Source organism: Arvicola amphibius, chromosome 14 (genome assembly GCF_903992535.2).
Source record: "Arvicola amphibius chromosome 14, mArvAmp1.2, whole genome shotgun sequence".
NCBI classification, from domain to species: domain Eukaryota; kingdom Metazoa; phylum Chordata; class Mammalia; order Rodentia; family Cricetidae; genus Arvicola; species Arvicola amphibius.
This window is the reverse complement of record NC_052060.1, coordinates 62,019,078-62,044,992: the sequence shown is the minus strand read 5'-3', so window position 1 is coordinate 62,044,992 and position 25,915 is coordinate 62,019,078. Positions and strand designations below refer to the sequence as shown.

At 41.3% G+C, this 25,915-nt stretch overlaps 1 protein-coding gene across 2 annotated transcripts in view; it reads left to right on the top strand.

Annotated features, from left to right (window-relative positions):
* Lrrc7 (leucine rich repeat containing 7) overlaps nucleotides 1–25,589 on the top strand; it is a 321,319-nt gene extending 295,730 nt beyond the window's left edge. For both annotated transcript variants that reach the window (XM_038311250.1, XM_038311249.1), the window contains 2 exons: nucleotides 12,483–12,557; nucleotides 25,482–25,589. In XM_038311250.1, the coding sequence (XP_038167178.1) occupies nucleotides 12,483–12,557; nucleotides 25,482–25,589 (183 nt within the window). The remainder of the gene's footprint in view (nucleotides 1–12,482; nucleotides 12,558–25,481) is intronic.
* Nucleotides 25,590–25,915: the final 326 nt, after the last annotated feature.

Sequence of the window (25,915 nt, the reverse complement as noted above, 5' to 3'; positions counted from 1 at the left end):
TGAACTCTTGACTGCTGAGAATCTTTGACCATCTGAAGTCTTGAAGGCACTGAGGAGTTTTATGTTACAGTTAGCACTAAATTTATCTCATTGTGTTTGGTATTATCGATGCTGTTGTAGCCAGTTCCAAAGACTGATGGGTGTGAAGGAATGTACACACTGGTAAGAAGCAGGGAGAGCTTGGAGTAGTCCCCAAACAGAAGGCAGGAGTAGACGAGCAAACGGGAACTGAGCTGCTCAGGACACAGAAGTTGTCAGCTAAGTTCTGACTTGTATGAGATTCCTGCGGTAATCACCTCAGACAAGCCCAGACCTTCACCTACCCTTTAGATGGACTTAGTATTAAGTCTCACAATACAAGCCATTTCATACACTGGAGTGTTCGGGACAGCATCTGAAGCAAAGTTGACTTCCTTCCAAGACCCAAGGCGATCCTGAGAAAATGTGGTCCCTTGGGATAAAGGAATCCGTGTGATTAACTCGGCAGCTGACACTGTCAAAACAATATTTAGTATACATTAAAAAAAAAACAACTCAGCACAAAACTTTGGAAAACTACTTTATGTATTTGTAAGGATAAAGTGGTGGGACACAGAGTGTGAATAGCCTTTTATGATGCCCACCTCTTCTCTCTCAGTTAAGGGGACAGAAATTGTGGTCCAGGTTATCATCAGAGAGAAACGCTGCTGTCACAGTTGCAAGATGCCATTTAGATGAAAGATTTCAGCCAAATAAATCTAATGATAATGTAGTAAAAAAAAACAAATATTATTTATTAACAATCATGTGCCGGGCACTGTAGGAAGCTTATTTTGTGTGTCACCTCGTGTGATCATTTTGGCATCAGGTAGAATTGCCATCACCATGTTACTGAGTCCCAGAGGAATTCATTAACATGACCAAGGTCGTTTAGCTAATCTGTAACAGACAAAACCTGAAACAGAATTGATCTGACTCCAAATCTTTTCCTTTTAAGCTCTAACACACTTCCAACTGCAGATGCTACTTAGTGGCAGAGCGTGTGATGAGCTCGAGTCCCGTGGCGTTGATACGTGTGCCATCTTCTAATATTGAGAGTATTATAGATCCCCTAATTAGTCAAAATCCTCACATTTGCTTCAACAAACCCATGGAAGTCAGCATCCCTCCTCCACTGATCTTCAGTAATCAGGAACCTACAGTAGATGGAGGACTGCTGATCAATTCTGTAACTCGTGCACTGAGGTATCCTTGCAGTGGTGATTCTGTCAAGGAAAGAAACTTGCTATGCTTGTATTAAAACACTCACACTGATTCGTGGTTGCAAAATCCAAGGAATTTCCCACTGTGAGTTCCGCTAGAGACTGAGAAACAAAGCACCAGAGTAATAGACAAATGATGCCAGGCTTTGCAATCCTTCACAAAGCAACCCAAGGTCCTTTGAAAGATCTGATGAAACATTCAAAGCTAATCATCTAGGGACTAGCTCATTCCTTGCTCCGTTTGCTGAGAGGACTAACTGCCTAGAATTTAATGTCTTTTCAGGGAAACATGCACTGAGATCTGGTCACTGGCTGACAGGAGAGCTTTGTGGTAGACCCAGGCTGCCCACAGGGGCTTACAGGAGGAGACAGCCATACCCCTAGGGAGCCACAGTTACTCTCCACAGTTCCTCAGATGCCAAAGCTAGGCCAACACCATGGAGTTCAGCCATTTTTCCACCTTGGAAAATCTGAATGTCACCTCAGAAGTGATGGGAGAAATGAATCCTTGTTTTACTTGTTTGTCTGGTTTTTTTAAATTTGATACAGGCAAAAGTCCAAGCCCTTGGAAGAATGTTGAAAAATGTAAAGCAGTCACCAGTGAACTTTAAGTAAATGTCATAGAGTCTCAGGGTTGTCATCAAGTTATTTTCAAATGATTGCTTCTAGATGCCAAGATGAGCTAAAGCAGGGCTCCAGCCCTTCCCACACTACCTTCCACTCCTGGAAGCAATGAGGCTTTTTCTTCTGTGTAGATACTGGTATTGCTTGAGTTAAGGTTTTCATAAGGTCAATATTAAAAAAAGAAAGGTAGGCACAAAACTGGACATTTTTTCAAACACCTTTGCCCCAGGACATCAATACCTTGACATCTGTGGTGAGACACACACACACACAAAAAAAAAAATATTTTTCTTATCCTCATGTTATTGGATGATTCATAAACAATGGTTTGAATCGTAAACCATTGTTTTTGAATCACAAACGTATGGTTTTAAATTCTGAAAGGAAAAAAAACTGAGTCCATGTGTTTCTCGTCTCTTTGTGGATATGAAAAACACAAGCAGCAAATATATTTGTCTGGAGCTTTTCATCACATGTTATTTATACTTACATAAATATTCATCCACACGGAACACGTTCCTCTCTTCCATTTGTATAAGTGCTGGATAGATATGATTTATTGTCAGTATTCATAAATTCATTTTATAATATAATTTACATATCTGCCCCGCTTTTACCTCTACTTCAAGAAGTGATTATGGAATGGTTTTGGAGATGCTATCAGTTAAGTTGAAAAGAATGATGAAGAGGGACGGATAGATTTCTTGGCGCTTATTAACTCAATTTTGGATGCCATTTATTTGAAAGAGGTTGAAACGTACAGTATTTCATATAAACCCGGATTCTTTAAGAGGAGTGTTAATTTAAGCATGTGTTATTTACAACATACTGAGTGCTCCCCGTTATGTCTCATCCCATTGCAACTTCAGGTTATTTCAGGACAGTAAAATAAAACATGAGGATTTAAAAAAAATTAAAAGTGAATTATTGCCCCTTTCCTTCAATGTCTCAATACTGGGTGGGAAGCCCTGACGCTCTTGGCGGAAAGTTAGTCTTTACGATCAATAGGATTCCTGCGGGTGTGACTCCTGTCACGCTTTCCTAAAGAGCAAGTGATGCCTGTTAACCTATTGGAAAATGTGGGCATCGACACACTTAAACACTCAAAATTTGTAGATTCAGACTTAGGAAGATAATCAACATCACTCGGTACAGTCTCAGTTCTTGGGAAAACATACAAAGGCATGCAGGTAAAAAGAAAAAAAAAGTGGCTAAAAAGTAGCATATTAGGGTCTTAGATTATTCATCAATTAAGAGCACTGGCTGCTTTTGCATAGAACCAAGCTTAGTTCCCAGCTCACAGCCACCGGTAGCTTCACTCCCGGGGATCCAGCACCCTCTTCCGGCCTCCACAAGCATTGCATGCATGTTGGACACAGTTCTCATATTCAGACAAAGCACTCATACAAGTAAAATTCTTTTTAAAATAAATATTTTTTAAATAGCATTTTAGCTGGATGTGGTGGTGCACAGTGTAACGGCGGTACTCAGGATCCTGAAGCAGGGGAGTCTTTACAAACTCAAGTCCAGACAGCTTAGGGTACATACTGAATTTGAGGCCAGCCTGGGCTACATAGCAAGACCCTGTCTCAAACTCCATCACCACCAAGGTTTTTTTTTTATGTCCAACTGTACTACCAATGGCACTTACATTATTAACATCTCTCTGATGCACCACACTGGCTAGCTAGCATGAAACAAAATCAGCCTGAAAATACAACGACAAAGGATTTACAGACTTCACTTTCAAGTTTGTTTCTATTCATTGAAAAATGTCAGATATTTACTATCAAAACACAAATGCACTTTAAAGCCACTCATAAATCATGTCTTGTAAAACCCACAGAAGGGGGGGGGGCTGCTGAAAGCCTGAGCATAGGAGGTGTGCGGACTCCAACACACTCTGTTTATAGAGTGACCCCATTTTCAGCTGTGTTCAGGAAACTCATAATGTTCAGGCCTCCTACTTAAAAAGACATTAAACAATGTAGACTATTTGGAACAATTATGAAGCCTTATTACTAAAACTAGAACATAATGAATAAATAGAAAGTAATCATAGTCAGGTCTCAGCTTACAGCAATATTAACATTTTATTCAAATAATATTTGTGATATGCATAAGATATTCATATTCTCTGTTTTCCCTCATTTTGCCCTGAAGTTCTGTGCTGGGGAGCTAGTGTTTTGTCTCCTGGTCCTGACTTCTGAAGAGTCACTGGGAAACAACGTCTGGGTGCCATACTGAACCTTGCAGCCTGTGTTTGTCAGAGTCTGAGATGGGGATCTTTGTCAACTTGGGTGGGATCTGTCAGGGAGTTGAGGAAGCAGGGAGGTTGGGGGAGGAAAGTGTGTCAGTAGATTCTGGTCCCACAGGCTGCTCTGGGGGCTGCCGCAGATCCGTCACTATAGCCCCAGAGCAGTCAGTCTGTCCTGAGCGGCAGGCATCGCTGGAGAGAAGGGTGCAACTTCCACACATTTTCCGAAAGGGAGATTGTAGGCCAAGGGTGGTTTTCTAATCCTCAGGAACTTCCAGTAGAACCTTCACGGGAGGCCACTGGTCAGGAAAGGGAGTTGGGATAGATCTCTACCAAGATGTTGTCAACGAGATTCTTTGTTTATTTGTTTTATTGTTTTTATTGAGGTATATATTTTTAAATCCCACCCCATTCCCCCAAAAAAACAGAAAGAGAAAAGAAAAAAGCTGTTTGTAAAACCAAGTATTTCTAGGAAGGAACATACTTCTGGAGCAAACACCCTGGAAATTTTCTTAAAGCCAAGTGTGAACTTTAATGAAAACCAAATATGAGCCAAGTGAACACCAAATACATTCTCACTGTTTGTGGCTTTGCCCCAATTCATCAAAAAGCTCTCGGGAGCCAACAAGATGGCTTAGTAGTTAAAGACGCTTGCCTCTTCCTGATGACCTGAGTTCAGTCTGCAGAACCCACAAGGGAGAAGGAGAAAACCAGCTCTCACAAGTTGTCCTCTGACTTCCATGTGCACTATACACGCTGTGGTAATTCACAAGTCATGCACACTAAACAAATTAATAAATGTAAAAAAATGAGAGGGTGGAAAAAAAAGGAAAAGAAGGAAAGATCTTAATGACGTCACTTTTAACACGACATTTTCCATTTTTCCTGAAGTGATTTATATTAATTCAACATAAAGGATATTTCCTAGAAATATCCTCAACAGCTAACCAATACAGTTATTCTTTATTTCAAATATATGTAAATTGTATATAAAGTTTAAGATTAATCCAAGATTAAACTAAGCAACAATACTTAAGCAACAATAAATGCAAAATACCAATTATACACATACATACCTTTACAATGTCAGTAAAGAACATGCATGTACAAGCTCTTAGAGACTAATATAAAAAAAACTGTGTCCCCCTACTTAAAATCTCTATCAAACTCAGACTAGATTCTTTGTCACTGTTATTTCACCAGTGAAGACATCAATAATCAACTCCTTTTGGTGTTGAGTTAAATGGTGAAGTGGGGAAAGAAATTCCTATCTAATTTTTAGTTTTCTTCTTTGCTTATGGACATCCTCTTCTCGACTAAGAATGGCTAATTAGGCCTATTTGCTAGATTTTGTGTTTTGGTTTCCTTTCCTGTAACTAAAAATACCCTGGCCAAGCAATTTAAAGAAGGGACGGTTTATTTTTGACTTACAGTTCCGGGGGATGTAGTCCATCAAGGCAGGGCAGGTAGTGCCATGGGAAGCCAGCAGGTCACATGGCATGGAGGTAAGGAAATAGTGTGAACAAGAAAGTGGGGATAGACTGTAAGATCTCAGGGCTGCCTCCCATCCCCTCCCCTTCACCTTCTCCAGCAAGGCTCTACCTCTTAAACTCTAGGATGGAAAGTTTCCACTACCTTCCCAAACAGGGCCACTAGCAACCAGTGTTGAAGCCTATGAGCCTCTGCAGGGCGTTTCTCACTGAAGCTACCACTTGCGAAATGGTCTTATGACAGGAAAGTCACACAAATCTATAAATTACACTGGGTCAGATGGCTAGATTCAGCACCCTGAAGGTGACCATCTCAGATTCATAACTGAGTGCAACTGTAGGGCTAGAGGCCCAGCAACCATTTTTGCTGACGCTTCTGTGGGTTCTGTTGGGTGTGAGATGCACCCATTGGCCTACTGGGGTCAGGACATGTTCCTGACCTTACATGACTGGTGGTCCTTCAGACAAATTCTCAGTCCTAGACGTGTAAGCCAGAGAGCTCTTTTTTCTTTGACCTATAACTTTTAGGAAAACTGTACATGTAGTAAGTGAAAACAGTTGCTGTAAAGTTTATATACTACAGGATGTGGAGCTAGAGACGTGATTAGAATATGTGATTAGAACATTAGTTGGTAGAACACTTGCCTAGCATGCTTGTCCTGAGCTCTGTTTTCAACACTGCCTAAATCTGTTGTGGTGGTATACACCTGGAACCCCAAAACGTGGGAAGTGGAGGTTGGTGGGTCAAAAGCTCAAGGTCGCCCTCAGATATGTAGTAGGTTTGAGTCTAGCTGTGGATCAAACAGACTCTGTCCCCAAAACAGCATGCAAATATAGAAGTGAAAAAGAAGAGAGAAAATTACACTCTCAAACGTTCTGTTGAGAGCCTCTTCACCCAAGCGCACCAGGGATTCTGAACTGCAGTGTCTATGGGATAATTGTCGCCAGACATTCTGACCTCTTGATTTCAATGTCACTTCTAAGAAATATCTCTAGAATGGTCTCACTACACAGCACTGCATAAGCTGTTCAAACATTATTAAACCTACAAGAAAGATGACTTGATTTATATATAACTTATGAAAAACATTTTCTCACCACCAAAAATTTAAGTTAAGTGAAAAGAAAGTTTAACTAAATTCATCACTTTCCGGTTCATGATTCTGAAATGATGCATGTGGTCCAAAAATAGCACATTAACAGGGCTTTGAGGGAGCCTGCAGGGGTGATAGGTGGAGCCTACACACCACCATTATTTTAGGAAGAGCTTAGAGGAGAAGCCACAGTCACCTCTATTTATCTCCTGTCTTTTGTAGTTTTGGGAACCAATGAGGCTTAGACAGAATCAGTAACCTGTGCAAAGCTAATCAGTCCAGATTTCTACCACTGCCAAGGTTTCATAGTACACATTAGCTGTGCAGGACTCAAAGAGTAACACTAGTGGGTGCCACCCCTACCCCATCTCCCTAGAAGCCAGAGATCTGGGCCAAACGTAGCTCTTATTAGATATTGTGTCATAGCAATAAGAGAAGCAACTATTATAAAGATGGCCAGAAAGGAGAATTACTTTAGACACCTAGAAAATGTATGACAGAGATTCAAACTAAAATTGTACAATTTACTATTGTCCTATCCTGGGAGAAGAGACATGTGCAGTCTGGTCTTTGGGGTTGTCTCATCCTAAAAACCTTTTAGTGCACAGATAAAAATAAACGCTTCTGACTTCTTGAGAGCACCGCAATATAAGCAACTTATTCAATTTTTCTCTGAGGCTGCTTTTAGAAATGACAGACTGGCTCATAGAATATTCCCTAGACTGTGGTCTTTTGGGGAAATGGAATATAAGAGCTAAAACTCACCTGTTTTGGCAGTTGTATGATTATGTTTTTAATTTTAGCAATTGTTCCAGGAATCCCATTGCAGTCTCACAGATAATCACCTGAGAGGCTCGAAGGAATGTTTTCACTGCTGTGTATTTCTTAGTGAAAATTTTGAGCTGAAAACAGTTTCTCCTGGTATTTTCTCAGTGGTCATGCTATGTCTGAGAGGGCTGGTTCTGGCTCAGAGTTTGAGAGCCCCATCTCGTGTGGCAGGAGGGTACAACAGAGAGAGTGAGGTTCGTGGTCATATTGCATCTTTAGTCAGGAAGCAATGAGAGATGAGTTCTGGCATTCAGCTAGCTTCCTACTTTCTTTCTCTTTTCTTTTCATTTTATTCTTTCTGGAACTGACCCCCTACTTATGAAGTGGTGTTGCCCACATCTAGAGTCTTGTGTTCTCAGTTAACCTCTCTGGAAACACTCTTCTCACAGATAGGCCAAATGATTCTCATTCCAGTCAACTTTACATCAGAGATTAATGACCAGTCTTTTATTATTATTACTTTTATTTATTTGTTGTGTGTGTCTGTGCACCTGCAAAAGTGTGTGTGCACCGTGGCACACACGTGTAGGTCAGAGAACAGTCTTAGAAGTTGGTTCTCTCCATCTACCATGTGAGTCTAGGGATCAAACTCAGGTTGTGGACCTGATAGCACACCTTCACCAGCTGAGCCAGCACTCTGGTTCCCATCACAACCTTTTATGAGTTTTAAACTTCACCGTTTGGGGAGAAGCATCCTATTCAGCTGCTGGTGCCCTTCCTTCTTTTTCTTCCCGTTCCTCTTTTCCCACCCACCCCCCAATCTTGGTGTCCTCTCTTCTTAGTTTCTAGTGGCCATGGAAAAAATCTCTTTTCTTGCTCCACATAAGTTTTTCTGTTACTGAGGCAGCAGCTTGTTCAAAGTCTAAGCCCTGACACATAACAACTAAACTTTAAGAGTTCATCATCACACAATATCATGATGTCTTTGTTTTTGCAGTGTCCATTACAACCATTACAGAGGCCGCACTGCAGTGATCTAACACTGCTTTTAGAAGACCTGATATAAGTAAATCTAGGTTGCCTGCTTCATGGAGGAAGCTAGTACTTAATCCTTCTCTGGAGAGAAAGCAGTGTCCCCTGCAACACTATGGCACATCCAGTTCTGTTTGCTTCTTTAACAAGTCCTTTTCCCTCTGGAAACTCTCTCTGAACTTTCATACTCACAGGAATACATGAAAGACTATATTCTAAAATATTTCATGTAAAAATGAAATATTCTGAATTGTATCATATATAATTTTTACTTGTGATGTGGTCTTCTTAGAAACCATTTCCAAGTAGTAACTTAAGGTAATAATACTTTAGGGAATTTTAAAAAGAGGTATTTCATGCATTGAGGTTGCAAGGGACCTTACGGCTAGTTCTATTTTTGTATCTACGTTGACAATAGCTGAGATTGTCACAGTCATTCACCTTCATCATTAAGAAAACCATATAAAGTTCCGTTCTCCTCAAAGTTAGAATGTGAAGTGCTGGCCTTGCAGACTTAACTTGGTAACTCCTTGGATGGTATTCAGGGGCTAGATAACCAGAATAGGTCAGATCTTAACGCTGAGAAATCTCAACTCAACCATTGTGCAAAAGTGTTTGTAAAAAGCAAATGCTTTCATAAGCCCGTTTATGGATGCTTCCTGAAAATCATATAACTTGCAAATAGATAAATTTTAATACGGAACAGAAATGTAGAGGCTGGAAAGATGTCTTAGTGACTAAGATCACATACTGCTTGCAGAGGACCCAAGTTCAGGTCCCAGCTTCCATATCAGGTGGCTCACAATCACCTGCAACTCTAGCTCCAGGAAGATCTGATACTCCAAGCCTCTGAGAACTCTTGAACTCATGTGAACATACCGCATCAGATACACACACACACACACACACACACACAATTAAAACTACATGACAACAGGTCATGTCAAGTAGAGCAGCCAGCAGGCCCTAACAGGATTAGCAATGTCAAACATCTATAGTGGTCTCTGATACATGACTCTTTGCCATCTAAGTAAATATCACATGCACCCAAATGTTAATATCTACAGAGAACAAGGATTCCGTCTTTGGAAAGAACTTTGTAGTACCCGTGCTGCTGCTCTGCTCTAGGAGGAGAACCAAGTTAAACCATGCGTCTGAGTCACTAAGGAACCATGGAGAACTCACTAGGTGAGAGAAATTAGTCAGACGTAGTCAGAGATGCCATAAACTACAGAAGAGTCTGTCTTGCATATAAAGAGCTGACAATTCTGTCTTGGAACAACAATGAAAAGAGCTTCTGGAAGTCATCAAGAGCTAGAAAGCTCCCCAGATGGAACCTAAGTCCTTTATGACCAATAGCCAGTGATTGAAGCCATTGTCACAATGAGACACCAAAAGGAGTCCACAAATAAGGCAAGAACTTTCTAGCACACCTTTCTGACATAAGAGAAGCTAATCCCTTTACCTGTGGGCTTCAAGTAAAGATGGCAAATGTTAGACTTTAATATGCTCGCTGAGAGGAGTAACTTTTGGCCAGCGAATCTAGGAATGATCTCAAAGTGGGATTTGTTGGATAAAAGATGTTCAAATGTAGCTCAGCCTTAAGACCTTCAAAAACTATAGCATTAATTATTGATTATCTATGGAATTTTCTGCTTTCCTTGTGTTTTATATGCATCTTCCCAATTAAGACATTTGTCTATTTGTGTATTTTCATATACATTTCACTAATGAAGAAACATTGTGTATCTAAAAATGGACTTGCCAGTTTTTAAACGTTACACACAGAAGGCTAACACCAGAGCAGTGTTGGCTATAGCTACAGTACGCCAGACAAAAAAAAATATGATTCCCCAAATGTGAGCACATTCTAATTTCCAGAACCCATTATGCTACATAGCAAAGGGGACTTTGAATATGTCATGGCTAGGAACCTTGAGCTAGGACTACCCTAGGTTATCCAGGTGGGTCCTTGGAGGTGGGAGATCTCCCCTGGATGTGGTGGGAGGAAGAGACCGTCTGTGCTGTCTTTGAAGAAAGGAGCGAGGAGGAGGCCATCAGCCAAGAGTATGCACATCCCTAGAAGCTGTTCTAGAAAGGATGAGAAAGTGAGTTCTCAACAAGAGGACCCTTCGATGTATAGAGTTCTACCAGTGCCTTCGCTCTGGCACCATGACAGCCAGGTCAGAACTCCAACAATGTGAGGTCATCAGCGTGGCAGTGTTTTAAGTCACTGAATCTGAGGTGATTTGTTATAGCTACAGTAAAAAGTCAAATACACATTGTTCAATACAGAAGAGATGTGGGGTGATGGGGAAGGGTCCCTTCCTGAGGTGAGATGCGTGTGGCTGTAGCTTCAGATGCAGGGATATTAGTGTACTTTCAGATATATTGTTTGATTGTTTGCAGCATATCTTCATGTCCCCTCACATGTCAGGATCTGAACATGCCCAAATCCCCCCAGCCACACCTCTGAGTGCTTAAAGCACTAACGAATGGCTGCTGTGTTCCAAAACATTAGGAGATAGAATTTTTTACCAGAAAGAATATTATTCATGTAATTTTTAGTACAAAAGTCTGACAACTCCCCACTAATGTCAAAATACTCTCTCAAGTCTCGGAACAAAGGGAGTTGTTGAAAGATGACACACTGTCACCGTTTCCCTCTGCAACCGATCCCCACGTCACGGAGGCTCAGAGTGGCTGGGGATTTATACAAATACAAATACAAATACAAAAACTGGTATCACAAAGCACCCCTCATGGATCATTGCTTTCCCCTAACATGGCCATGTGCTGGGAATAGGACACACAGAGAGAAGGGAGCTACAAGCAATGGAAGCTTCTTAGTCCATGAAATGTATTGACTGGAAATAAATAGCAAAGCTTTAGGAAATAGCAATAAAGGCCTTAGAAAGCTTGGACCACCATAAAAGTCAGCTTGATAGCAAATTCACAGAACGGTGACTGAATCCTGCAGCCACAATGCTGCTTCTGATATTAAGCATGGCACAGATGCCAACTTCACGTCTCCAGGCATCCAGGCTGTGCGCTGTGAGGTCCCCCAGTATTGTGGATGTGATGTATAACTTGGCCCCTGTGGTTTGGATTTAATGTCAAACCTTACTAAACTGTCGCTGCATGGAAAGCCGAATAGAGGCGATCAGGGTCACCTGAGTGGCAGTCGCTGGAGGCATCCAGAGACATAGTGGCTTGTGTGGGACAATATCATCATTCTGCCTGTCACAGCACAGTAGGAGAGAGGGAGGCTTCCAAAGGGTGCTGACTAAAATCAGTAGCTGTCCCCCTGGTAGATGGCGCGTGCACGCTGCCAGACCGCGGAGGGGATGACTGCCGGGTCTGTGTTTGTCCTCAGGACGCAGATGCCCGCTGTGATCAGAGAAGCCGGCACTGCACTTCATCCCTCCTGTCTTTTCCACCAAAATATTCCGTTTCACAACTGAATTTGGAAAAGCTGTTTTTGTTATTGTTGAGGGCTTTGTTTGCTTAGTTGGTTGGCTTGATTGATCTTTTATCAGACTTTTCTTGCTCACGGCTGAGACAGGTCTCACCCTGCACCCCAGCCTGCCTGGAACTCACTATGTAGCCCTACTTGTCTCGAATTCACATCAATCCTCCTGCCTCGGCCTCCTGATTACTGGGGTTGCAGTCTATAACAGTAGTTATAGCAAATTCAGAATTTATACAAAAAGGCGTTTCTATGGATGGCTGTGAGGTTGGTATATAAACTGCAATTGTACTTTATGAAAGACGGTAATCTTTATACTAAATGTGGTTTTTCTTAGACTTGACTGTAGGGCAGTTGCAGTTAAATACTATAACCCTTGTAAAGCTTACTTGTGTAAACTGTGTTTTTTTAAGCTGTTTTTACTGTTTTCTGTATGAATGGAAATGTATTTAAGTGCACCTACTTGTTGGGGATAAACTCCTAACCTATGTCACTTCTGACTTATAGGGTATCTTTGTTACTAGGGTTCAGCCTGATGGACCAGCATCCAACCTACTACAGCCCGGGGATAAGATCCTTCAGGTAAGATGAACAAAAACTGGCAAGCCAATGTTGGGGTAGAGGACTTGAACCTAACACTGATGATAAATGTCACCTACTTGTCACAGTGGGTTTAAAGCCCCGTCTGCCATGAGTAGTGTCCGTCATGGCCATGCCATTTTGTGAACACTCTTCCATAACTATTCCTGAAACTAAAGTAATTTGGTGCCTAGAACCAAAGTAACTTATTCTAGATTGTTGCCCTAGATTGCACCCCATAGCTTATTCTACAAACAGGCCCCAGGGTAAAAAATCCCTCACCTGTATAACAGGGTCCAGCACTCTAACCATGCAGGGCCTGAACTACTCCTCAGAGCCCCACCATGCTGCTGTCTGTGGCCTTAGCAGTCCTTCTAGCAAGACTTTTACCCAAAAGGACAGTCCACCTCGGCTCCCAAACCCAAAACCTTTCACTGAACACCAGACAAGCTCTCAGTACATGGCAGTATCCTGCACATTATTGTTGCATTGAATGAGTTACACAGTAATACAAAAGTGTACATACATGTAAACACATGAGCCTGCGTGGTTATAAACTAAAAGTAGTCATGATTGCCTGTGAGGAGCGTCTGTGTGACGTTACATGAGTTCACAAGAGTGAACATATTTCTGTTTGAAGGCTGTAACACACGGTTGTTGCTCTCTTTTATCCTGTCCAGAACACAAGTTCAGCTTTTTGGTTTGGTTTGGTTTGGTTTGGTTTGATTTTGGGTTTTTTGAGACAGGTTTTCTCTGTAGTGTTGGAGCCTGTCCTGGAACTAATTCTTCTAGACCATGCTGGCCCCAAACACACAGAGACCCACCTGCCTCTGCCTCCCAAGTGCTGGGATTAAAAACATACACCACCACCGCCTAGCTCACAAGTAAGCTTTTTAAATTTCATGTGGAAAAATGCTTTCTCAAACTTAAAGCTGTACATAAAATCAGGAAAGAATCACTGAATTAAACAGTTAAAACGTGCACTTGTTTTAAAATTATCCATTTGATTCTTCTTTTTCCTTCTCCCCAAATTTAACTGCCATATAAGAGGTGTTTAATTACTCCCACACTATGTGAAAGACCTTTAAGGGAGAACCCAGTGTGCTCAAAATTTAAATGATTTAGCAGAAATTCTCATTATATAAATGATGAAACTGCTTTAAATTACTAGTGCTTGGCTCAGGCACCCCGAGAACAAGGCACGTGGGAAAGGGAACTTGGTCCTCAGCTCTGTGCCAGTCCCCTGCTCTCCTCCTCTTCTCCCACTGAACTTTAAAGGAATCTCAGAATTTGAAGAAAAAAAAAGTGTAGCCAATTAATTTCCGATCTCTGAGCTAGTAGGATGGCAGACTGGGTAGATTCACTTTCTACAGCTTCAGACCAGGTGACAAGGACAGACTGGGTAGACTCACATTCTACTGCTTCAGACAAGGTGACAGGCTTCCCCTACCCATGCCCAAGTTAGAAAAATGACTTGTCGTCTGCCCAGGTTAAAAAGGAAGAACCACATCCTTCCGTGGAAAAGAAGATGCTCATGTCTCCTAATAGGATGAGCATGTGTTCTTTCCTGTGAAATTCTGACGGCTGTATGCGGGGCAGGAGGAAAAATGTGTGGCATTTTCGAATCCCAAGATCTACACCCCACCGGCTGCCAAGTACACAGAGTGGGGCTCCTAGAATAAGAGTGGGAAGAATTATGAGTCATGTGAGCAAGAGGCAAGAGCATGGCTAAATCTCTCTCTCCACCAAGCACATCAGAGGTGTGACATTCCGTTTCCCCTTTAAGATTCCTTCCACAGTCCAAAGAGACTAATTCTTTGAGGGTTGTCAGTGTCATAAGTGAGAAAGTAAGTTATGGTCTTGATTTGTTTTAATGCCTTTGAACCCTTAAGAACACTGGGAAACAGCTCTGTTATCAATCACAAAGTGATCATTTAGATTTTGTCACTTGGACAAACATATTTACAAGGCTTAATAACAATGAAAATCCTGAGAAATATAAATAAACAGAAGAAAGTGTAACAAACAACCATCCTGAGCACTGAGGTTACTGGGTTTGACAGCAAAGAACAAAGGAGGCACAAAGCAAAGAGACGCTGCTTCCAGCCTCCCAAGTCATAATGTATCAGACCTGCTCTATGTTTCCTTTCCTGTGACTCTATATTATGCATGTGTGTAAGTCTGTGCAATACATGTGTGCATGTTTGTAACATGTATGTGTGTAGTGTACAATTTATGTGTGTAGTGTGTGGTGCATGTGTGTAACATGTGACTCATGTACATATATGTAACGTGCGTTATATACGTGTGTAACATGTATGTCACCCGTGCATATGTGTGTGACATGTGTGATATATTTGTATGCATGTTGGCCATGAGCAAAAGGCCAAAGAGCAACATCAAGCATCTTTGCATTCCCTTCTCCACCCTAGTTTTTGAGACGAAATCTCTCATTGAGTCTGAGTCACCAGCTGAACGGCCAGTGAGCCCTAGGGATCTTTGTGTCTTTGCCCTTCTCCATCAGAACTACGGTTACAGACATGTGCTAGCCTGGCTTCTCTGTAGTTGCCTGGAATCCAGACTCAGGTTTCTGTGTTGTTATAGGCACTTTACTCACGGAGCCACCTCCTAGCTCTACATGACTCTGCCTACCACTCTGCCTTTTTCCTGCTGTGAAATGATAAGCAGGGGTGGTTGAAGTTACATGAAGATGCATGCTTGAAGGGAGGGTGCTCATGTAGACAACATTTGCCTGGCTGTTCTTTATTTTACATTTGTTTCCCCAGTATAGGTACACTACAATGGATGAGTGTATTAAAATGACTTCGGTGCTATGCTTCTTTAAAACAGCACAGAAGGAACTCTGTGATCAAAGGGTTTGGCCTCTTTGGCAAGCCTTACCTGGAATAATTTATAGAAGGAAAGATTAAAGAGAACCTGAAATTACGATGAATCAGTTTAAAGAAATTAGATTGAACCCTGTGAGTTTGCTCATCCGTAACCATTATCCAAATGGCAGTTATGTTGTTCTAACATCTACTGCTTCTTTCTTCTTTGTAATGTTATTGCTACATGGAAAAAAAATTCAACCGAATTGATTACAGGCCCCTGCAATCCTAAATGTAGCTGTGCCCAGAGAGATAGCCAGCCACTGGCTGAAGTTGCTTCTTTGTTGAAAAGATGTGTAGATTGGGGGAAACTTACACTTGCTACTGAGCAATAGGAGAATTTCACAGCTACAGTCTAACACTTGTGTGCTTTCTCTCCTGACCTGCCACAACCCCCATCCCCATTTACACAGTCCTAACTTGGGCAGAAGAGAAAGTTTCATAACTTATAGAGAATTCACAATAGCATCTATATTTTTTACCAGTTACTAAGCCTCAGTATTTTTTCCAACATAAATCTCATCAATGTGTGTGCCCTATTGAAGATAACTGCAGTTTCTTATACCATCTAATCATTCTATAATCAATCAGTTAGTGAAAAGTACTCCTGGTCCAAGTCTATATTTCTTCTCCCTCTCTCCCTTCTCTCTCTCTCCCTCTCTCCCCTCCCTCCTCTCTTCCTTTCTTTCTTTCTTTCTTTCTTTCTTCCTTTCTAGATAGGATCTCATTTTGTCTCCCTTGGCTACTCTGGAACTCTATATATAGACTAAGCTAGCCTCAAACTCCTGGTTCAAGACTACATTTCTAAGAGACCAATGTAAGATAATTAAGGTAACAATAATATACACAAAGTATTTCTCTCCTTTTTGCTAATTTTCTGATTTAGTTAATCATTTATGTATGAGTGTTTTACCTCCATGTATGTATGTGTACCATGTGCGGGCCTGATGCCTGTGGAAGTCAGAAAGAGGGCATTGGATCCCCTGGGAATAGAGTTGCATATGGTCATGAGCCACTGTTTGAGAACTGAAGCCAGATCCTCTACAAGAGAAGAGCCATCTCTCCAGCCCTTGTGCTAATCTTTAAAGTGTGGTTGAATTCATACAGAAATTTGAAGAGTAGCTGTCAACTACTCTATCTACCAGCACACACTCTTTGCAGGTGTAATTAGGTGTTATGTCTATGCTTCATGTTGCTGTTAAAATTTGATCTGCACCAGACCTGTTACTGTCCTGCTCTGTAAGAACTACCGTTTGGCCCTACAGCCCATTCATTAGCATCTTTTGAGTTGTTGTGTTAGATGCTTCTCAGCCATTGCTCTGATAAAAGACGTGTTTTGGTTTCAGCTGTCAGAGGCTCTTGCCCAAGGTCCCTTAGCTTCTGGCATGTTCTAAGACAAAGCATCACGATGGGGGCCACACAGTAGAGTAGGGCGGTTCAATGTATGTCCAACAGGAAGCTGAAAGAGATGAGAAGGAGAAGTAAGGTATAAGATGTCAAAAACACTCACCTCTGACAGTGGCTGGCTTCTTCCAACCAACCCCCACCTTTTAGCCTCCACCAGTCCCCACAAACCAAATTCCCAACATTCCCTCCAGCCATCTTGGGGACTACTTCATTGTTGCATGGAGGCCATTAATTTGTTTCCCGGCCACCCAGCAGCTTGGACCTGAAATAATCACACAGAAACTGTATTAATTAAATCACTGCTTGGCTTATTAGCTCTAACTTCTTATCAGCTAGCTCTTACATTTTAATTTAACCCATTTCTAGTAATCTGTGTATCACCACATGTCTGTGGCTTACCAGGTAAAGTTCCATCTGGCTCAGGCAGGGCTACACTTCTCTCTCACTCTGCCTCCTTCATCCCAGCATTCAGTTTAGTTTTCCCCACCTGCCTCTATTCCCTGCGCAGGCCCAAGACAGTTTTTTTATTAACCAGTGGTATTCACAGCATACAGAGGGGAATCCCACATCACCTCATGCCCAAAGTGTAACACCAATATTAAAATGATAGACAAGTCACATGTCATCTAAGGAGCTTGGAACTAAGGAGGCAAATGTATACAGGTGCCCTGAAATGCTGAGAGCTACTTTCTGTGATGTACTCATTGCGGGGGGGCGGTGAAGCAGGATTAAGAACATGAAGTGATTAAGAACAGGCTGTTTCTTGGGAGGTTGAATAGATGATGGCCACTCACAAGAAAAAATAAAAACTCAGATGCCAGCCCTCCTCTTGCTACCTCACTGAGCCAGTGACGAGCATGACAAGGGCACTGGAGATCTTGGGGACCTCAAGATGCATGAAGTAGAGAAAAGGATCTTCTCCCCAGCGACAGAGCTCATCCCAGCTTCACACAGGGAGAAAGAATGAGCCAGGGCAGAGGGAGTGTAGGAAGAGGAGCACCCATGGGAAAGACACAGGGTAGGAGCTTACAACAGAATGGACATGGGGTACAGTGAAGGAAAAGCTAGAGAGACTCCTGAGTCCTTGGTTAGAGCTGTGGAGAACAAGCCCCTTAAGGCATTGAATGTTCCCTACAGACTGGAAAGACCCAAACACGGAGGCAAGCTGAACTAAGGCAGGACATAGTAACATACAGCTTCAGTAGACACAGAGGGGTAGATTGTAACCATGGATTCGGCAGAAGCCTGACAAAAATGTCTGTGGAGGACAAGTTCTGATTCTACTACAGCATCCATGGTACTGGCAGCCACTAAAGAGGCAGAGTGGGGTTTTGGTGTCTCTTTAATGACCCATGGGGTATGATGACGTACAGAATCATCTTAAGTAAAGCTTGTTTATTCAGGAGCCTCCAGATATCATTAATAAAGTGTAAAATAGATAAAATAAATTAAACTGCTTCCAAGAACCCATAGCTAACACAGTAAAGGCCCCACATTGAGTCCCATGTCAGTGATGACTCATTTTCACACTGGGGGGGTCTCTTACGTAACCTCCAGGACACCCAGAGGAAAGCCTGGAGCTCTAAGCACATCGCCAGAAGCAAAGCAACACAGCTTTCTGTGCAGGGAGAAAGTGGAATTTTCACTTTAAAAAACAGAAGAAACAATATTCAGAAGTTTGGCATATAAAAGTCAAACCACGTTAAGCCACTAGCTTTCTGGTAGTTCTTTTCAAATATCTTTGGTAAATGAGTTCTTTAGTCAAGTAAGTTGCAAAGCCACCTTAAGCCCTTCCTGTTTTCAGGATTTCACAATGTACAAAGCTTCTTAGGAGAGTTTACCAAGCCTGAGCTTCCCAGTAGGCAGTCCGTGACCACCTCCACACAACGTGGAGCTAAGAAAAAGCTGCACCATAGCCCACAGTTTTCTCTCAGATCAGCAGGCTCACAGTCATTACCCTGAGTCATGAAGAAAGTGTAGGAGCATGTTCGTTTTTCTGAATTTAAAAAAATTCCCCCTTAAACACTATAAAATCAGAAAGTGAAAAAATATTTTCAAAGTTCAAATGAAGAGCATGTGTCTTTAAAGAACTAATTAATTTAGGTTATAGTTTATCTTGGCTGGTAATGTCAAAGACCTTGAGGGGGGACCACTAGCACATCTTTCATTATTGTATATATTCCAAGAATGCTTCTCATGAAATAAATATTATTTAAAGACAATTTGATTAGAAAAATAACTAAGCTGTTTTTACAACACGCATGGTTTTATGTGCCAGAATCTAACCAGATACGGCTGCTTATTTAGAAAGCCAGTCAGGCTCACTGGGTTCTGCCGCTGCTATACTCCAGAGCTTAGCTGATGTGAAATAATGTTAATTAAGCATCTACATGGTGGTCATGTAAATCACACAATGCTGGAGTGCCTGCAATTGGTAGACATTAAACCTGCTTGAGCACTTTCCACTGAGCAGGGCTGATTCACTGATTTTTGTCCTTATTTGGAATATGGACTCATTATGTGAAAAAAAATATTGAGTCAAACAACAAATGTATAGTATAATGGAAAATATACCTAAGTTCCTGCTTTTTCTACAAGCTAGGCATGCCCTGGGATACACAGCAGAAAGTGAAGAAAGACAGGGAGGGTTTATCATCTAGCATTTAATACTGGATCTGGGGGGTAGAGTTCAGAGGAACTACTGCCCTTGCCCAGCCTGCCCAAGGCTTTATGACAGACCCCCACCACCATAGCAAAAATGAATAATAATGCGATGGACACCAGTCTGTCATTATTTGTTAATGGGAATAAAGTGAAACCTACGACCTCACACAGGCTAGATCAGCCACTTAGCTCCACCCCCAGACCTGAGTCCGACATTAGCAATGAAACAAAAGTCAACCCATCCACAAAGAATGCCCATCAGAAATAGTCAATTTTCAGGTGCCTTGGCAAATGTAAAAGATTAGAATTCAGCTTCTTGAGAAGCTGTCTAGTAATCCACACATTCATTTGCTAAAGATTTAGCATGCATGATAGAAAGAAAGCCTCTCTAAAGTCAGAGGAAGTGACAGTCCTCAGACTTGTATATATCCTTAAGTCAGAAGAGAAATTCTTTTTCTCTTTTAGTCTGTGATTTTTAATACCAGTAAATGCTGGTAGGATATCAAGTTCTCTCACAAAGAACGATGTTTTTCATTGAAAGTTTCAGAAATGAAGGTCTGTAGTTGAGATTTGTGGCAGAAAATGTTTAATAATTTTTTATTCACCATGGATTGATTATATAGTGTATTCAGTTTGAGTCACCATGGTATTGGTTATGTAGTGTATCCAATTGGAGTCACCATGGTCTTGATTATATAGTGTATTCAACTGGAGTCACCATGTATTGATTATATAGTGTATTCAATTTGAGTCACCATGGTCTTGATTATATAGTGTATTCAATCTGAGTCACCATGGTATTGATTATATAGTGTATTCAACTGGAGTCCACCATGGTCTTGATTATATAGTGTATTCAACTGGAGTCACCATGTATTGATTATATAGTGTATTCAATTTGAGGGTCACCATGGTATTGGTTATGTAGTGTAGTGTATCCAATGGAGTCACCATGTATTGATTATATAGTGTATTCAATTGGAATCACCATGGTATTAATTATATAGGGGTATGCAATTGGAGTCACTATGGTATTGATTATATAGTGTATAGAATCAATATGGTATTGGTTATATGGTATATTCAACTGGAGGCAATGTGATATTGTTATATAAGCATTCAGTATTAAATGTAGCCCAACATTTAACAAGAATACTCCAGCAAGTGAAAAAGTCTAAAATAGGGTCAGGAATGGATCATTCCTGTAATCCCGACATGAAGAAGAGAGAAGAGTTGAGTTCGAGGCCAGCCCTGGCCTATACACACTGTGTCTCCAAACAGAAAGGATGAATGGAGAAAAGGAAGGAAAAAATAAACAGAAAAGATGAAACAATAAACAAGACAATTCTGAAATGGGAATTAATTTCTAGGGAAGTTAGGATGAAGCACAGTAATTATCTGTGATGGACTGCTTCCCAGGATGCCTGGCGGTCAGAGCTGGGCTCCATTAAGGATTGCCTGCAGAGCTGGAGTTTGCTAGCTGGCTTTTTCATTCTCTTTATCCTAACAGTCATAGGCATTCAAATTTTCAAGATACTGATATACAAATATGTATGCCCGGGCTCTTTAAGTGTTTTCTTCTCATGATGTGTTTGAATTAACCAAAAGCACATGTCCAAAATCTCTAATCTGATTTCCCTTTTAATGTGTAAAGAGGATCCACTGTCCTTGCCCTGTGTAGCAACTGTCTTCAGCACCAGTATGAAGGTTTAGAGTCTTCAGTTCCTTTACTTCTGGAAAGTTCCTGCAGACAAAACATCTATAACGCACACATATTTAACAAAGGTTTTACCAGAAGGAAGCCAAGGAGAAGCCCAGAAGAAAAAAGAAAAAAACCATGTGTGTTTTACAGTAAATCAATGCACTACATCCTCAATTGTGATGGGCGGCAAGAAATTACTTTCATTAACTGGGGATTTTTGTTGTATGAATCATGACAAGGGAAGATTAAAAGCATTTTGCAGCACAGAAGATGTGAGATTAAATTAGGCACACTATCTTTGAAAACAGCATAAAGACTACACTGGAATGGCCTTCCATATTTCAAACCAGCTTCTGCTAGAAGCCTATGAATTACATATCTTCAAAGCATAATGTTGTCTGAATACCACTTCTAAGATTGTCCTCCTATTAATTTAACTGGAATTTATAAGCATCTCATTTGTTTACACTTTTCATTAACTTGCAGTTTCTTCAAAGTACACACATTTATGTGAAATCCGGTAAATGTTTATGTAAAACATATATACATGCAACCAAATGTGACATTTCAAATGTTGTCTGATTTAGCATTAATCCTTGTCATTATTTGCATTTATGTTGTGGGCATATTCAAATGCCACTTTTGTAAATGCTTCCTCTGTATTTATCTTTCAAAACATCATTGAATTTGTGTTCTGCGGTTGACATCGCCATTAGACCAGCCTTCCTCTAGGACTGCAGACTCTCCAGTGCACATACAAAACAGCCACAACCCTGACAGTTGTAGACTAGGGATCTTCTCGTTTTTATCTAAACATAAAAATCACAAATTCAATGACCCCTCGAGTCCCCTGTCTGAACTCTTCAGGATGAAATCAGGTATTCAGTGCTTATGATCACAGAAATGGCATACGTTATTTTGGGCTCTTCTGTCCTGAGAATGAGAAAATGGTTCTCTGAAACAAAGCTCCTCTGACTTTTGTGGGTATTCACCCTGTTTGTCCATTCTCCTCTACCACTGCCTCTCATGGAAACAGACCTCTCCTCTGCCACTGCCTCTCATGGAAACAGACCTCTCCTCTGCCACTGCCTCTCATGGAAACAGACCTTACAGTATGTTCCACACCTAGAAAATGCTCAGTGTCATTAGGATGGCTGAGCAGGTAAAGGTGCTTGCTGTCAAGCATAAGTTTGGCTGAGCAGGTAAAGGTGCTTGCTGTCAAGCTTGATGACCTGCAGCTTGATCCCAGGAAAGAGAAAAACTCGCTTCCACAAGTTTACAATCTATCATAAATTTATTACAATAAAAAATGTAGTAAATTTAGAAATGAAAGTTTTCTTAATGAATAGCTCGATTACTATTTAAAAAATAATTTGTAAGGCTGGGAATAATGGGGTATACTTCTAATCCCATGTATTTGTAGGCAGGTGGAATCTGAGTTCAAAACTTCCCTGGGCTACATAGTTAGGCCCTGTCTCTAAAAACAAAAATAGATTAATAAAATAACACTTGATAAAACTAAAAGATGAGCTACCACCTTTACAGCATCCAAAAAAAACTCTATCAAAGCCAGCTGCACCAAAGTAGAATGCTAACTACTGTGGGGCAAATCCCTGCTTGCCAGGGCTAGTCTCTAGCGGGATCCGTGTATCTAGGTCTCCAAAACTACCTCCCTGTCTCCATCTACCCAGATCTCAAGCTCTGTCTGTCCATCTGTCTATCTTGTCTCTTACTATCTCTCCAGAAAAGTTTTGATTAAATCCATGCAATGGCAGTGGGGATGGGAAAAGAACACGTTCCAGAGGAAGTGCAAGGGGAATAAGTGAGGGAGGAAGGTCATCGTGGAAGGGACCAATCCTCTTTGAGGATCTCCCAATGAGCACATCATTCAGATCACACCTACTTATTTGAGTACCCATCCCCTCAACATCAACGCTGTTGACATTTCAGCACCAATACTTACATAGCAGATGGAATGGTGAACAACATATGATTCACGGTCTCCTCTCACCCTGACAGTTCGAAGTATAAAAATGTTGGGCAATTCATTGGAAATTTTCGGAGGGTATTGGGTTCCTGTGCAAAAAACGTTCCATTATAAATTATAATTTCTAACTAACATTTACCTTTTGTGCAAATAAAAGAGATAAAAAAAAACAATGAAAAACATCTTAACTTTTAAGTGAATGGCTAGTTAAAATGTTAAGAACATAAAAAAGAGTAAGTATCCCCAGATTAAGTGTGAGTGCACTGACAATTGGAAAAGTCCAGCTAGGGAGCCGGCTCAACAGGCAGAGTGTTTGCTGCGCAGGCACAAGGACCTGAATTCGGATCCTCAGCACCCAGATAAGAGCATCATGTAATCCTAACACTGGAGAGGCAGAGACAAGAGGATCCATAAGGTTTGCTGACCAGCTGGTCTAGCTGAATTGGTGAGCATCAGATTCAGTGAGTGACCCTGTCTCAAAGGAAGGTAAAAGCTATTGAGGAAAAGACATGATACCATCCTCTGGGCCTCCACATGCACATAATGCAAACACATATATACTCACATATACAGACATGTAATATGTGCAACACAATGCGAGCATACATACAGAACACACATACACACACACCCACACACAAGCACACATAAACAAACATGCACACACACATGCATGGCGCGCACACACACACACACACACACACACACACACAGTTGCCCGGTTCTAGTGTCTATACATTGCAGAGCAGTCCAGTTAACTGTTCTCCAAATGCAGTGCATCTCATCCTGCAAGGGAGTAGTTATGTAGCTGTCAGTTACCAGGTGGCAGAAACTTATTCCAAATTTCAATAATTTTTTGTTTTAATTTAGTCTTAATCCTTCAGAGGCATATAGACCTACCTCTCCATTAAATTATGTGAAAATAATTCTAGTAAGACAGTTTGTTATTTAATGCAGAGAAAATCAAGGTGAGCACTCATTACAGAGAAAAATGTGCATTTTGTGACATAAATATCAACCAGTAGCCAGCTGGGTTCTGAAATTCCAACAGGCTAATTGATGCTTTAAAATGAATTTTGATGTCTTGCCCTGATGACCCTTACCTAGAACACTGCAGCTTTCTTTGATGACTAACGTCACTGGGTTTCATTCCGAAGATGTTGATTCTTTGAACTAGGTTAAAAAAAACAATTTGCAACCGGGGGCAGTGGTGGCACAGGCTTTTAGTCCCAGCACTTGGAAGGCAGAGGTGGTATCTGACCAGCCTGGTCTACAGAGCAAGTTCCAAGACAGGCTCCAAAGCTACACAGAGAAACTCTGTCTCAAAAAAAGGAAAAAGAAGCATGTAGATAATGGAAACTATGCATTTAGTAACAGCTTTTTTTTAATTTAAGAATATATAAATCAGCTGTGGCTGTGGTGGCACACATGTTTAATCCCAGCACTCGTGAGGCAGAGGCAGGCAGATCTCTGTGAGTTCAAAGGCCAGCCTGGTCTACAGAGTGAACTCCAGGACAGGTCCCAAAAGCTACAAAGAAACCCTGTCTCAACAAACCAAACAGAATATATATATCACTATTTTCCAGTAGATCAAAATGAGATTAAATAGTACCATAAGTGTCCACTCATATTTGGCATGGTTTACAGCATCTAACATGAGCCGGAGAGATGGCTCAGTGGTTAGAGCCTTGCTGCTCTTGCAGAAACCCTGAGTTTGGTTCCTAATAACCATACCAGTAGATCATAACCACCTCATAACCAGCTCATAACTACCTGTAACTCCATTTCCAGGGGATCCAATGCCCTCTTCCGACCTCTAGGTTCCTACATACATATGATACAAAGATACATACACATCAATGAAAATAAAAGTAACTTTAAAAATTATGCTGGTGAGTTTGTGTCAGTAACGCTAAGTGCCACCTCAACTAGGGACCCGTACAAACAAACAGGTACCATAGGACTGGCATGCGGCTCTGCAGCAGAATGCTTGCCCATCCTGCACCGGCACCTGAGTTCATCCCTAGTGCAGCAAAATACAGATAACTGGGACAGCAGGCAAAACTGAATCGTGTCTAAGTACTGATCTTACCCAGTGGGATATTATGATTGCACACAAGCAAGGAAATACTGGGCATTTGATAAATGCTTGTCAAAACCGTTTCATTCTGAATCTTACAATCTTACTGTGCTATGCTCCCTTGAGACCTGTGATTGCAATGGTGCAGAGGGAGAGCACTTTGGGCTTTGACTGACCTGTTTCTTTTGTGTGCTTTCAGGCAAATGGACACAGTTTTGTGCACATGGAACACGAAAAAGCTGTTCTACTACTGAAGAGCTTCCAGAATACAGTAGACCTAGTTATTCAACGTGAGCTCAATGTCTAAATGTTTTTATAAATAGTGAAGATACGTCAGGCCAGAGCTAATGTTCAAAAATAAATTTATACATAGAAACCAATTTTGCCAGTTGCTGGACCAATGGCAAACATCAGTGCCAGGTGTATAATATTGTACGTTAGCCTTGACCACCCTGGAAAATGTTACCTATAAACACGGCGTTCGTGCGTGGCTCTGTATCAGTTCCAGCGGCAGCCTCTGGCTGTGCATTGGTGCGGTTTTGTTTCTGTTTTTGTTTTTTAATCAAATAAGTTGTCTTCTCAAAGTGGATTTCCTATCATTTCGGAGCACGGAAGCACACACAAGCTCTTTAC